The 12,372-nt window shown below is 36.6% G+C and overlaps 1 protein-coding gene across 1 annotated transcript in view; it reads right to left on the minus strand.

Moving 5' to 3' along the window:
• Positions 1-12,372, minus strand: part of UMAD1 (UBAP1-MVB12-associated (UMA) domain containing 1) — a 270,163-nt gene that overhangs the window by 84,515 nt on the left and 173,276 nt on the right. The window contains exon 3 of the mRNA XM_012529602.4: positions 8,251-8,324. Coding sequence (XP_012385056.1) covers positions 8,251-8,324 — 74 coding nt within the window. The remainder of the gene's footprint in view (positions 1-8,250; positions 8,325-12,372) is intronic.

Genomic DNA, 12,372 nt, shown 5'->3' on the forward strand with positions numbered 1-12,372 from the left:
AGCTACAGCTGCAAATGCTGGCACCCTCCCCCATACGACAGACACTACTGAACTTGGCCTGAGGGATCCACATCCCCAGGGTAGGGGAGAGAGAGGGGCACAGCCTAAGGTTGACTCAGCTTTTTTTTTTTTTTTTAATGGTTTTATTTCTTAATTTTTTTGACTCAGCTTTTGACCCACAGATTTGGTCTGCTATGTCCCATGAGCCCTTCCAGGCCGGATGGGGCAGCCCCATTGTTTGCCTTGGGAGCTGGCTTGAGAATAAAGAGACCAACCCTTCAATCTTCTTGTCTACTAGAGGATATAGAGGGGAGTGGAATTACTTCCTACCTGGGAAAAGGGAGGGGGTTGCCAGCAAATGTTAGAGAACTGCCTATAAGAAAGTTTGAATTACGAGGTTTTTAGCCTCTCGGCAGGAATCTCTGTCACATTGGTTGGGTCCATGTTGCAGCAATCAAACTCTAACCAGGCATTGAACAGAGAGGACTGCCAAAGAGTGTCATGTGCTGGCAGACCAAAGAAGTGCATGTGAGGAAATTAAAAATAAATGAGAGGCTTTTTCCAGCCTTTCCAGACTCCCAACCCAAGGCTCTAGGAAGCAGGTCTGCAACCCAGGGCCCACATTTGAGCAACTAACAGAAATGATCCTAAAGATCCAGAACAGGTTGAACCAAGAATCAAAGAACGGCAGTTAATACACAGTCTCCTGCCACTAAAACACTATAAAAGAGAGAGAAATTAAGCATCTGAGTTTACTCACCACCCCAAGACTAGACACTGGCAAAATATTACAAGCCATATTAAGAAAAAGGAAGAAATGGCCTAAGAAAAGAAATATGTCAAAGTCCCAGATGAAACATAGGATTTGAGACAACTAATCAATAAGATGCACACAAATTTCCAAAATCAAATTAAAGAGTTGAAAGACAAAATGACTAACGAGATTTGGAACATCAAGAAGACACAGAGCAAGCACAAAGAATAATCTGAAAACATGAATGAAAAAGTAACAGCTCATAGGAATGAAAGACATGATAGGTAAGATAAAAAACACATTAGAGGCATATGACTGCAGATTCAAAATGATAGAAGAAAGAATAAGGGATACAGAAGACAGAACAGCTGAAACTGAAGAGAGAAAAGGAAAAAGTAAAGAATGGAAGAAATAGAGCAGGGGCTCAGGGAGTTGAATGATAACACAACACGCAACAATATACGTGTCATGGGTGTTCCAGAAGGAGAAGAGTAGGGAAAAGGGGCAGAAAGAGTGTTTGAGGAAATAATAGCTGAAAATATCCCAACTCTCATGAAAGAAATGAACTTACATGTCTAAGAAGTGCAGTGTACTCACTCAGAATAAATGTAAATATACCTACTCTAAGACACAAACTACTCCAAGATGCCCAGTAAGACTTACTGTGGATTTTTCATCAGAATCCATGGAAGTGAGAAGACAGTGGTATGACACAATCAGGAAACTGAAACAGAAAAACTGCCAGCTGAGCATTCTCTATTCAGCAAAACAGTCCTTCAAAGATGGTGAGTTTAAAATATTCACAAACAGAAACTAAGAGCATTTGTAAAAAAAAGTCCAACTTTGCAGAAAACATTAAAGGAAGCCTTACAGCCTGAAAGAAAAAGATAGGAGAGAAGGCTTGGAGGAAAGTATAGAAGAAAGAACAGAAGAAAGGGTAATTAAAAGAGTAAAAAGACAGATGAAAATAATATATGACATATGAAAACCAAGGAATAAAATGGCAAAAGTAAATAATGTTTTTACAGTAATATCATTGAATGTGAATGGATTAAATTCCCCAATCAAAAGACATAGGCTGACAGAACAGATTAAGAAAAACATGAGTCATCCATATGCTGCTTACAAGAGACTGACCTTAGACCCAGGAATAAAAACCAGCTAAAAGTGAAAGATTGGAAAAAGATACTACAGGTAAAGAGTAATCAAAAAAGAGCAGGGGTAGCTATACTAATATTAGACAAAACAGACCTTAAATGCAAAAGAGTTATAAGAAATACAAAAGGCCATTATATATTAATTAAAGGGACAATCCACCAGGAATATATAACAGTCATAAATATCTATTCATCTAGCCGGGTGCCACAAAATACATGAGGTAAACTATGGCAAAACTGAAGGGAGAAATAGACATATAGACATCTGTACAATAAGAGTTGGAGATTTCAATACATCACTCACATCCTTAGATAGAACAAATAGAAAATCAACAAGGAAACACAGAACCTGAACAATAAGATAAATGAGCTAGATCTAACAGACATATACAGAACACTGCACCCAAACTCAGTGGATTATATATCCTTCTCAAAAGCTGATGGATCTTTCTCCATGATAGATCACATGTTAGGTCGCACTGCAGCTCTCAATAAATATAAAATGACTGAAATTATACAAAGCAGTCTCTCAGATCATAATGGAGTGAAACCAGAAATCAATAATAGACAAGAAAGAAGTAAATTAGCAAACGTGTGGAGGCTAAACAACACACTCTTAAATAATCAGTGGGTCAAAGAAGAAATTGCAAGTGAAACCAGTAAATATAATGAGATGAATGAAAATGAGAACACACCTTATCAAAACTTATGGGATACAGAGAAGGCAGTCTTGAGGGAAATTTATAGCCTTAAATGCCTATATTAAAAAAGAAGACAAAAATAAAAGATCTAACCAACCAGAGAAACTAGAAAAAGAACAGCAAACCACTTAGTAGCAAGCAGAAAAGAAATAATAAAGATTAGAGCAGAAATAAATGAAACTGAGAACAACAACAAAAAAAGACAGAAAATCAGCAAAAACAAAAGCTGGCTCTTTGAGAAGATCAATAAAATTGACAAACCCCTAGCTAGGCTAACAAAGAAGAAAAGAGAGAAGATGCAAATAAATAAAATCAGAAATGAAAGGGGCAAAGTTACTACTGACCTTACAGAAAAAAAGAAAAAGGATCATAAGAGGATATTATGAGAAACTATATGCCAACAAACTAGATGATCTAAATAAAATGGACAAATTTCTAGAAATGTAAAAACAACCTACAATGACCCTACAAGAAATATAAGAACTTAACAAAATGATCGCATTTAAAGAGATTGAATTCATCATCAAAAATCTCCCAAGGAAGAAAAAAGCCCAGGACTTTCACAGGTGAATTCTCTAAAAAATTGAAGCGAAGGGAAAATTACCCAATACATTTTATGAAGCCAACATCACCCAAATACCAAAGCCAGTTAAAGACACTACAAGAAAATTACAGACCAATCTCCCTAATGAACATAGATGCAAAAATTCTCAACAAAATACTTGCAAATCAAATCCAACAGCATATCAAAAGATTTATACATCACAACCAAGTAGGATTTCTTCCAGGTATGCAAGACTGGTTTAACCTAAGAAAATCAATCAACGGAATAAACGACATTAACAAACTGAAGGAAAAAACCCCACAGGATCATCTCAATCAATACAGAAAAGGCATTAGACAAAATCCAGCATGCTTTCTTCATAAAAAAACTTTGAAAGATAGGAATAGAAGGAAAATTCCTCAATATGACAAAAGGCATATATGAAAAAACCCAGCCAACATCGTACTCAATGGGGAAAGGATGAAAGCTTTCCCTCTAAGATTGGGACCAAGACAAGGATGCCCATTGTCACCTTTGTTATTCAGCGTTGTACTAGAAGTTCTAGCTAGAGCAATTAGACAAGGAAAAAAAGGGCATCCAAATAAGACAAAAGGAAGTTAAACTCTCACTATTTGTGGATGACATAATCCTATATTTAGAAAACTCTGAAATGTCTTTGACAAAGCTACTTGAGCTAATAAATGAGTTCACCAAAGTGGCAGGATACAAGATCAACATGCAAAAATCAGTAATGTTTCTGTACACTAGTACTAAACAATCTGAGGAGAAAATCAGGGGGGAAATTCCAATTACAATAGCAACAAAAAGACTCAAATACCTAGGAATCAACTTAACCAAAGAAGTATAGGACCTATATGTAGAAAACCACAAAATAATGCTGAACAAAATGAAGAGCTAAACAAATGGAAAGATATTCCGTGTTCATGGATTAGAAGACTGAATAGGGTGACAGTGCCAATCCTACCCAAACTGATCTATAGATTCAATGCAATACCAATCAAAATTCCAACAGTTTGGTGGCGGACTTGGCCCAGTGGTTAGGGCATCCGTCTACCACATGGGAGGTCCACGGTTCAAACCCCGGGCCTCCTTGACCCGTGTGGAGCTGGCCCATGTGCAGTGCTGATGCGTGCAAGGAGTGCTGTGCCACACAGGGGTGTCCCCCATGTAGGGGAGCCCCACGTGCAAGGAGTGCGCCTGGTAAGGAGAGCCGCCCAGCACAAAAGAAAGTGCAGCCTGCCCAGGAATGGCGCCGCACACACGGAGAGCTGACACAACAAGATGACGCAACAAAAAGAAACACAGATTCCTGTGCCACTGACAACAACAGAAGTGGACAAAGAAGATGCAGCAAATAGACGCAGAGAACAGACAACCGGAAGAGAAATAAATACATAAATCTTTTAAAAAAAAATTCCAACAGTTTACTTTACAGAAATAAAAAGGCAATTACCAAATTCATTTGGAAGGGAAAGTACATCCGAATAGCCAAAAGCATTCTAAATAAGAGTGACACAGGAGGAATTCCACTGCCTGACTTTGAAACATATTACAATGCTACAGTGGTCAAAACAGCATGGTATTAGCATAAAGGTAGACACCTAGATCAGTGGAAGAGACTGGGAGTCCAAAAGTAAACCTTCATCTCTAAGGTCAACTGGTTTTTGACAACTGGATATCCATAACCAAAGAATGAAAGAGGACCCTTATCTCACTCCTTACACGAGAATTAACTCAAAATGCCTCAAAGACCTAAATATAAAAGCCAGGACCATAAAACCACTAGAAGAAAATGTAGGGAAACATCTTAAAGACCTTGTGGTAGTTGGTAGTTTCTTGGGCCTTACACCCAAAGCAAGCACAACCAAAGAAAAAATAGGTAAATGGGACCTCCTCAGAATTAAACACTTTTGCACCTCACAGGACTTTGTCAAAAGGGTAAAAAGATAGCTGACTCAATGGGGGAAAATATTTGGAAATCACATATGATAAGAGTTTAATATCAATGATAACTAAAGAGATGCTACAACTCAATAATAAAAAGAGAAACAACCTGGTTAAAAAATGGGCAAGGGAAGCAGACTTGGCCCAGTGGATAGGGCATCCGTCTACCACATAAGAGGTCCACAGTTCAAACCCTGGGCCTCCTTGACCTGTGTGGAGCTGGCCCATGCACAGTACTGATACACGCAAAGAGTGCTGTGCCACGCAGGGGTGCCCCCTGCGTAGGGGAGCCCCACATGCAAGGAGTGCGCCCCGCAAGAAGAGCCACCCAGCGTGAAAGAAAGTGCAGCCTGCCCCGGAATGGCGCCGCACACACGGAGCGTTGACACAGCAAGATGACGCAATAAAAAGAAACACAGATTCTTGTGCCACTGACAACAACAGAAGCGGGCAAAAACAAGAACATGCAGCAAGTGGACACAGAGAACAAACAACTGGGGGGGAATAGAGAAATAAATAAAATAAATCTTTAAAAAAAAAATGGGCAAAAGACTTGAACAGACATTTGTCCAAAGAAGAAATATAAATGGCAGAAAAAAAACATGAAAAATGTACAATTATCACTAGCAATTAGTGAAATGCAGATCAAAAAAAACTACAGTGAGATATCATTTTACAACTGTTAGAATGGCCACTATTAAAAAGACAGAGAACTACATGTGCTGGAGAGGATGTGGAGAGATAGGAACACTTATTCCCTGTTGGTGGGAATGCAGCCACTGTGGAGTACAGTTTGACATTGCCTAAGGAATTTGAATATAGAGTTGCCATGTGACCCAGCAATACCACTACTAGGTATATGCCCAGAAGAACTGAAAGCAGTGACACAAATAGACATCTGCACACCCATATTCATAGTGGCATTATTTACAAACGCCAAAAGATGGAAACAACCTAGGTGTTCATCAACCGATGAGTGGATAAACCAATTGTGCTGTATACACACAACTGAATATTATGCAGCTGCAAGAAGAAATGAAGTCATAAAGCTTATGACAACATGGATGAACCTGGAGGACATTATGTTAAGTGAAGCAAGCCAGACACAAAAGGACAAATACTGTATGGTTGTGCTACTACGAACAAAATATATTGTGTAATCTCATGGAGTTAACTAACTTGAGTATGGGTCACTGGAAAACCGAATGAGTTTAGAGAATGGAAAGCTGAGGGTTGGTTAACTTGTGGAGAAAAAGAATGTGTTAATCTTTAGAAATGAATAGAAAAGATGCAAGTCCAACATAATGTTTATAACTAGTGGTTCTATTTTATGGGTATGAAATTGGTTTAAAGGAAAGTCTAAGGTTATGTATATTACTAAAAAGAAAGCTAAAAACTGTAACATGGGACTGTATAGCATGTGAAATATGAATATGGATAAAACGCATATGTAAGACTGTTTTTCTATGAAGCTGAACACATGTATGTTAACACTACAAAATGTTACTATCAAAGAAAACATCATGCTAAGTGAAAGAAATGAGACCCAAAGTACTATATATTGTAGGATTCCATTTATATAAAATGTAAGTATAAATCAGTGTCTAAAGATGAAAGTAGATAGTATTTTGTAGGGCTGGGGCAAGAATGCCAAGGGGTATGGAGTTCTTATTTTTGGAGTAATGAAATTGTTCTAAAATTTTTTGTGGTGATGAACACACAACATTGTGGTTATACTAAAAGCCACTGATTATATACTTTGGATAGATTGTATGGTATGTGAATATATATCAATAAAACTGCTAAATAAAAATAAAAAAGAATTAATCTTGGGAATCTTTCTATCACTGAATCAGCTTTGAAAAGTTCTACAGATACGTCCAATGAATCACATATCTAAGCGTTAAACTCAGGTAACCATGGATGATTATGAGCCACCCTGGTGGCTCCTTCCCAAATCCCAAATACATCAACCTGCATGGTCAGCACTCACTAAATGTGTGAGTAAATGGAGGAGACCAAGTTGCTTCAACATGTAGGCTGGGCATTTTTGTTGCCCTTGTATCCATTTCTTTCACCACAGTATGCTCAGCTCTCTGCACAGTGCTTTGAATACAGTTAGTGCTTCATAAATATTTGTTGTATGAATAAATGAAAGAATTCACAGTTTTATGGGACTGATGATTCTTTTCTTCCTCTTCATGAATATATTTCCTTCATCACATCCTTAACTTTTTTCCCTGGTTAAAAAATATTTGCTTACTGTGAAAAATATGAATATAAAAAATAAAACAAAACATCTCCCTTCCTAAAATAAGCATTATTCTCTATAACTCATAATTGTATTAATTCAGTCATTTATCAAATCTTTTTGACTGCTTACTTTGTGTAGGCATTGGGGATATAGTGATGAACCAAACATACCTCACTTTTGTTATATCAACAATATCCTTACATGCTACAAGCTGAATACAAGTGGACGTAGAAAGTTTCAAAATTCATGGTACTCCTTCCACCCTAGTCATTAACATTTCCTTTAGATCTTAAAAATAATTATTTCAGCAGTTAAATAATGTTAGTATTTATTTTACATAGACCATGAAAGTGTCCTAACTACATTTTCAAGCACCCTCAAGGAGCAAAGAGTATTCTCATGTGGAAAAAAGAAAGAACTTGGCAGAACCCTATTAGGTCAACCACTCTGATGCTGGAAATAGTAAGGCAAAATAATTCTGAAGAGCTTAATTTTAAACCTTTCTCTGTGACTTCACATAAATTTTACAATTCTTCCAATTGTTTTGTGTAAAAATATTATCTATTCAAATGTGTTAGAAATTAGTCACTCAATTCAAAATAATTCTAATGTTTTAACCTCAGTGCTCCATTCCTCTTTTATCAACAGAAAGTTTCCATTAGGAAACTTGCACTAGGAAAAGCTTAGCATTTGGGAAGTCACTCCTTGTACTGAGACCCCTTGACTTTCAATAGGTCACTTGTTTCTTTAGAAAAAACTCAATAGTATCTAGCCACCTGTCTGCATAGCACCAAGAGAAGCTACAATTTATACTCAAAGGAATATATGATCTGTTCAGTTTCACTTCAAAAGGACTCTTACAGTGTTTCGCTTACCTCCAAAGGTTGGTTGCCTTCTACTTCTGAAGTTTTACCTCTTTCTGCCATTTTTTGCTCATTTGATGTATCCCCTATGAATCAAAAACAAAACAAAACAGAAGACTTTATCATACTATTGAGGTCAAATTATCTTCTATTTGTTTGAAATACCTTTTGTTATTAAATTATATGTTTCACATTATGGAAGCAACTGCTAAGTCCTTTGTTACAAAGTAAATTTAAAGAAATAGTCATCTTATTGAAGTGTCATAAATCATCTATAAAATACTTATAAACACACCCTAAGCCAGAAATGCATCCTGCTTCACATAAAAGGCTTACTCTAGAAAATCAAGTTATTTCATATTCTGTAAATCAAATCATACTTCAAATAAACTAGGAAAGCTTAAGAAGTTAAAGCCAATTGTTTTTTAAAAAAACAAAAAAACTCTTTATAAAATGAATAACTTTTCTCCAAATTAGTTTTTTCAATAAGGCTTACTACTCTTTTTAAGTGTCATTATTTGCGTCTCTGTGAATTTGCCTCAGAGTAGACATATATGTTTGCATGTAACAACCACAACCAAATGACAATCTTTACAACAGGAAAGAATAATGAACAAATTTATTAATTAGTCTTTGGGTCATACCTTAATTCCTAAGGCTAGTGCCTGGGTGGGTAATATTAGCAAAAGAAACTGGTGGCTAGGTTTGATTCCATGATGCACAGTCAATGACAAATGACAGATACAAACATAGTTGAGTAAGTACAAGCATAATTTAATGTATTAATGGCCTGTTTTAATTTATTAATTCTTACTAGCAGTCTGAAGTTAAAATATAGTAGGTAGAGAAACAACTAGCTTACTTGTTTGACACAGAATGAAAGAAAAATTTACTAATTTGTAAATTACCCTTCCCATTAAATTTAACCATCTTAGGAATGGCCCCAACTGAGAAGATTACAGAATTCATGGAGGTTGTCCTGGCTGAGCTGACACTAAAGGTTAGGAATTGGATGATATAAGGAAGGTCATAGGTCTTGACTGGAGATTACCAAATATGAAAGTCTTGGCTGAGTTTAATTCCTCCATGTGAAATTAAAACATTTAGTTTACTAATGGCTATAATCAAGGAAGAGCCTCATGAAAACTTGAAAGGGTAAATAATACACACTTGATAAATTCTAAAATCATGAAGCAGGAAATGAGTTGACAGTTTATCTACTTAAGGTAAAGTTACTCTCCATGTGTTTACAGTGCAAACACAGTAATAAATATTTGAGCTTATCAGCTTTATTCTCAATTATATAAAACATGATTATTGTTGGGCAAGGTCTACCACAAATTAGGCTGTCAATAAATAACTGAGTAAATGAACAAATTCCTTTTAGTATTTCTCTTCTATAAAACTGCGACAATATAATATACAGTAGTGCCTCTCTTCTAAAATATATATTTTAAACTTCAAAGACAAATTTGTTAATTCGGTATATTGCTTATATTGTGGTATAATTTAGATTTTATTAGAATCAATGGCTAATGACTTTTTAAAATCATATTGAAACAAAAGCATTAGGAATGTCTGGATGATGTCTATAAGGTAACAAAGTTAAATATTATAAAGAGGAAAACTGAATCAGTCTACTCTTGTGATCTAGGCTGTCAGACAACTATTTTGTTTCGTATTTTAAGTGATTGTACAAACTGACCACTTCTTTGCACATCAAGGAAAAAGAGCCTCATTTTCCAAAACCTCCCTTTTCTCAAAGTTAGGGTATCACTATACACACTTACACACACACAAATATATGGGTGGAAAACTCAATGCACAGGAATTTAGTTTACTTGGTATTTTTAGTTTACTTGGTTATAGGCCTAAATTCAAGGCAGCATGAGCGGCCAGGGTAATGCAAATCTCTGGACCATTGGGCCAAAGTTGTACTTAATATTAATAACTCACATATACGATGTTTATAATAAAATGTATAATCTAGTAAAAAGGTCATTTACTCCAAGAAAAATCCATCTCAGCCACATAAACATTATATATTCTGCTAAAATCATCCAGCACAAAACCTGTGCTTCCTTTACCATTTTCTGATTTTAAGGTGTGTTATTTATTAAAAACTTTCTTCATTCCTCCCTGCTGCTTGAATAACCAGAAAGGTCAGCAGCCAGCGTTCTTGACATCACACAACACAACTGTCTGGAAGCGATTGTAGAATCACTATTTACTGAAATGCCATGTCTGGTGATGACTCAGATAGCACAATAACTGATTACAAGGAAAAATGCCATCTGCTAGATTATTTCTCTGTAAACAAAGGCACAAAATGAAAACTACACAAACAACTAAACAACCCACTTGATATTTTTTCAGGAGTTTGTAAGGCTAAGAATAATTTCACGAGGCAAAATCCCCCTTATACCACAACAATGCACTTTTCTTTGTTTAAAATGTAGTTTTATTTAGAGCTAGTAAGTGGTAAAGGCTACATATACATCCCAACAAAGGACTGAAATAAAGTTCAACTGTATTTTAGAGTAGGAGTTGGCAAATTTTTTCAGTAAACGGCCAAATAGTAAATATTTTAGGCATCATAGGCCATACACCCTCTGCTGCAACTTCTCAACTCTGCTATTGTAGCTAAAAGCAGATGCAGACTATATGTACACTAAACGAGTATCGCCGTGTCCAATAAAACTTTATTTACAAAAACAGGCAACAGGCTGTAGTTTCCCAATTCCAGTTTTAAAGGAATAACTTTTCTAGGATAAAAGCTGGATGATGTTTGAGCTCTCTGAGGAGTTGTGAAAGGGATGGTCATCAAAGTATGTCATGTTCTCAGTCTACAGGGTGAAGGTGGGTTGAGGGAGAGGAGAAATAGCAGTGAAGAATAAGCACTAAAGTACAAGGGAAGGTGGCAGGGAGGGAAATCCCCAGTGCTCGGAACAGAACCTGAATGCCTGTTTGGGTCACCCAGAGGAGACCTGTGTGTGTGTTGGGGGGAGAAGGGGAGGAATCTCTATTCACATTCACCCCAGGCCTCTCTTTACTTTTCCACCCTCCTCCCTTTCAGAGGTTGGAGTTTGGGAGCAGGACTTGGGTGCAAAGGGTTCTGCCCGTTCTTCTTCCCTCTCTCTTTAGAATAGAAGAACCACAGAGAGCAAGAATCTGCTGGGATCCTTTATAGGAACCTCCTCCCACTTGGAGATGCCTGTCCCAGCCCAGCATATCCCATGATGCAATGGAGTTCATTCCAACTCTGGGGTTCAGATTAGAAAATCCATTTGCTTCAACACCAGCTTTAGCTAATAAAGGTGAGAATTGGGTTCCCATCTGGTCTTTTAAATGTTATCCTCAGTTGTCCAGAGCTCATCTGTGGAAAGGGGGTGTTATTACTGGCATACCCTCAAGCAACAGACTAGAAATGGGCTGGTGTGTGTGTGTATTCTCTTATCATTAATTAGAGAAGATTTCTCTAGACCCAATTTCTGAGACTGTGACCTGCAAAATACTAGTCCTATGGGGTCCACAATGAAAAAATATTTCTATAGTCAAAAGTATAAGGAAAAATTGCAGAGCTATTTGATTCTAGTTGATTCCTGATACACTTTAGCATATTAAAAGCTCCGACAAATTCTGCATTAAAGAAATTTTTTTTTAAAATCTGCACATGACTATGAAGCCATTTTTTTCACCTGATACCTCTTAAATATCTTGCAGAAGTCTATGGGAAATACTGATTTTTGAAGTTATGTTTCTGACATTACAATTGATTATGAAATCTATTATTTTTATCTGACTGTTCAGAAAACCCTCAACATTGTCAAAAGGGTTAACTAGCTTTTGAACATTCTTTTCACATAATGCTAATTCACACTATTTTCCTATTTATTCTTTTCACAACTCCGCGTTAACTGATTAAATGGCATTTGGATCTGACTAGCAGTATGTGACTGCATTCTACTACATAATTCCAATTCCAGAATGTGAAAAATCTACAGAGGAGAAAAGCATAGCCCGGCACCTTGAAGACATAGGAGAAAGCCTGGCACTCAAAAAAATCTCTCCCACAAATTTCACCAATTAGAGACTCATTAGGGTTAATGAGCTACTCTTTTAAAATGCAAATAT

The sequence above is a fragment of the Dasypus novemcinctus genome, chromosome 5, assembly GCF_030445035.2.
Source record: "Dasypus novemcinctus isolate mDasNov1 chromosome 5, mDasNov1.1.hap2, whole genome shotgun sequence".
NCBI classification, from domain to species: domain Eukaryota; kingdom Metazoa; phylum Chordata; class Mammalia; order Cingulata; family Dasypodidae; genus Dasypus; species Dasypus novemcinctus.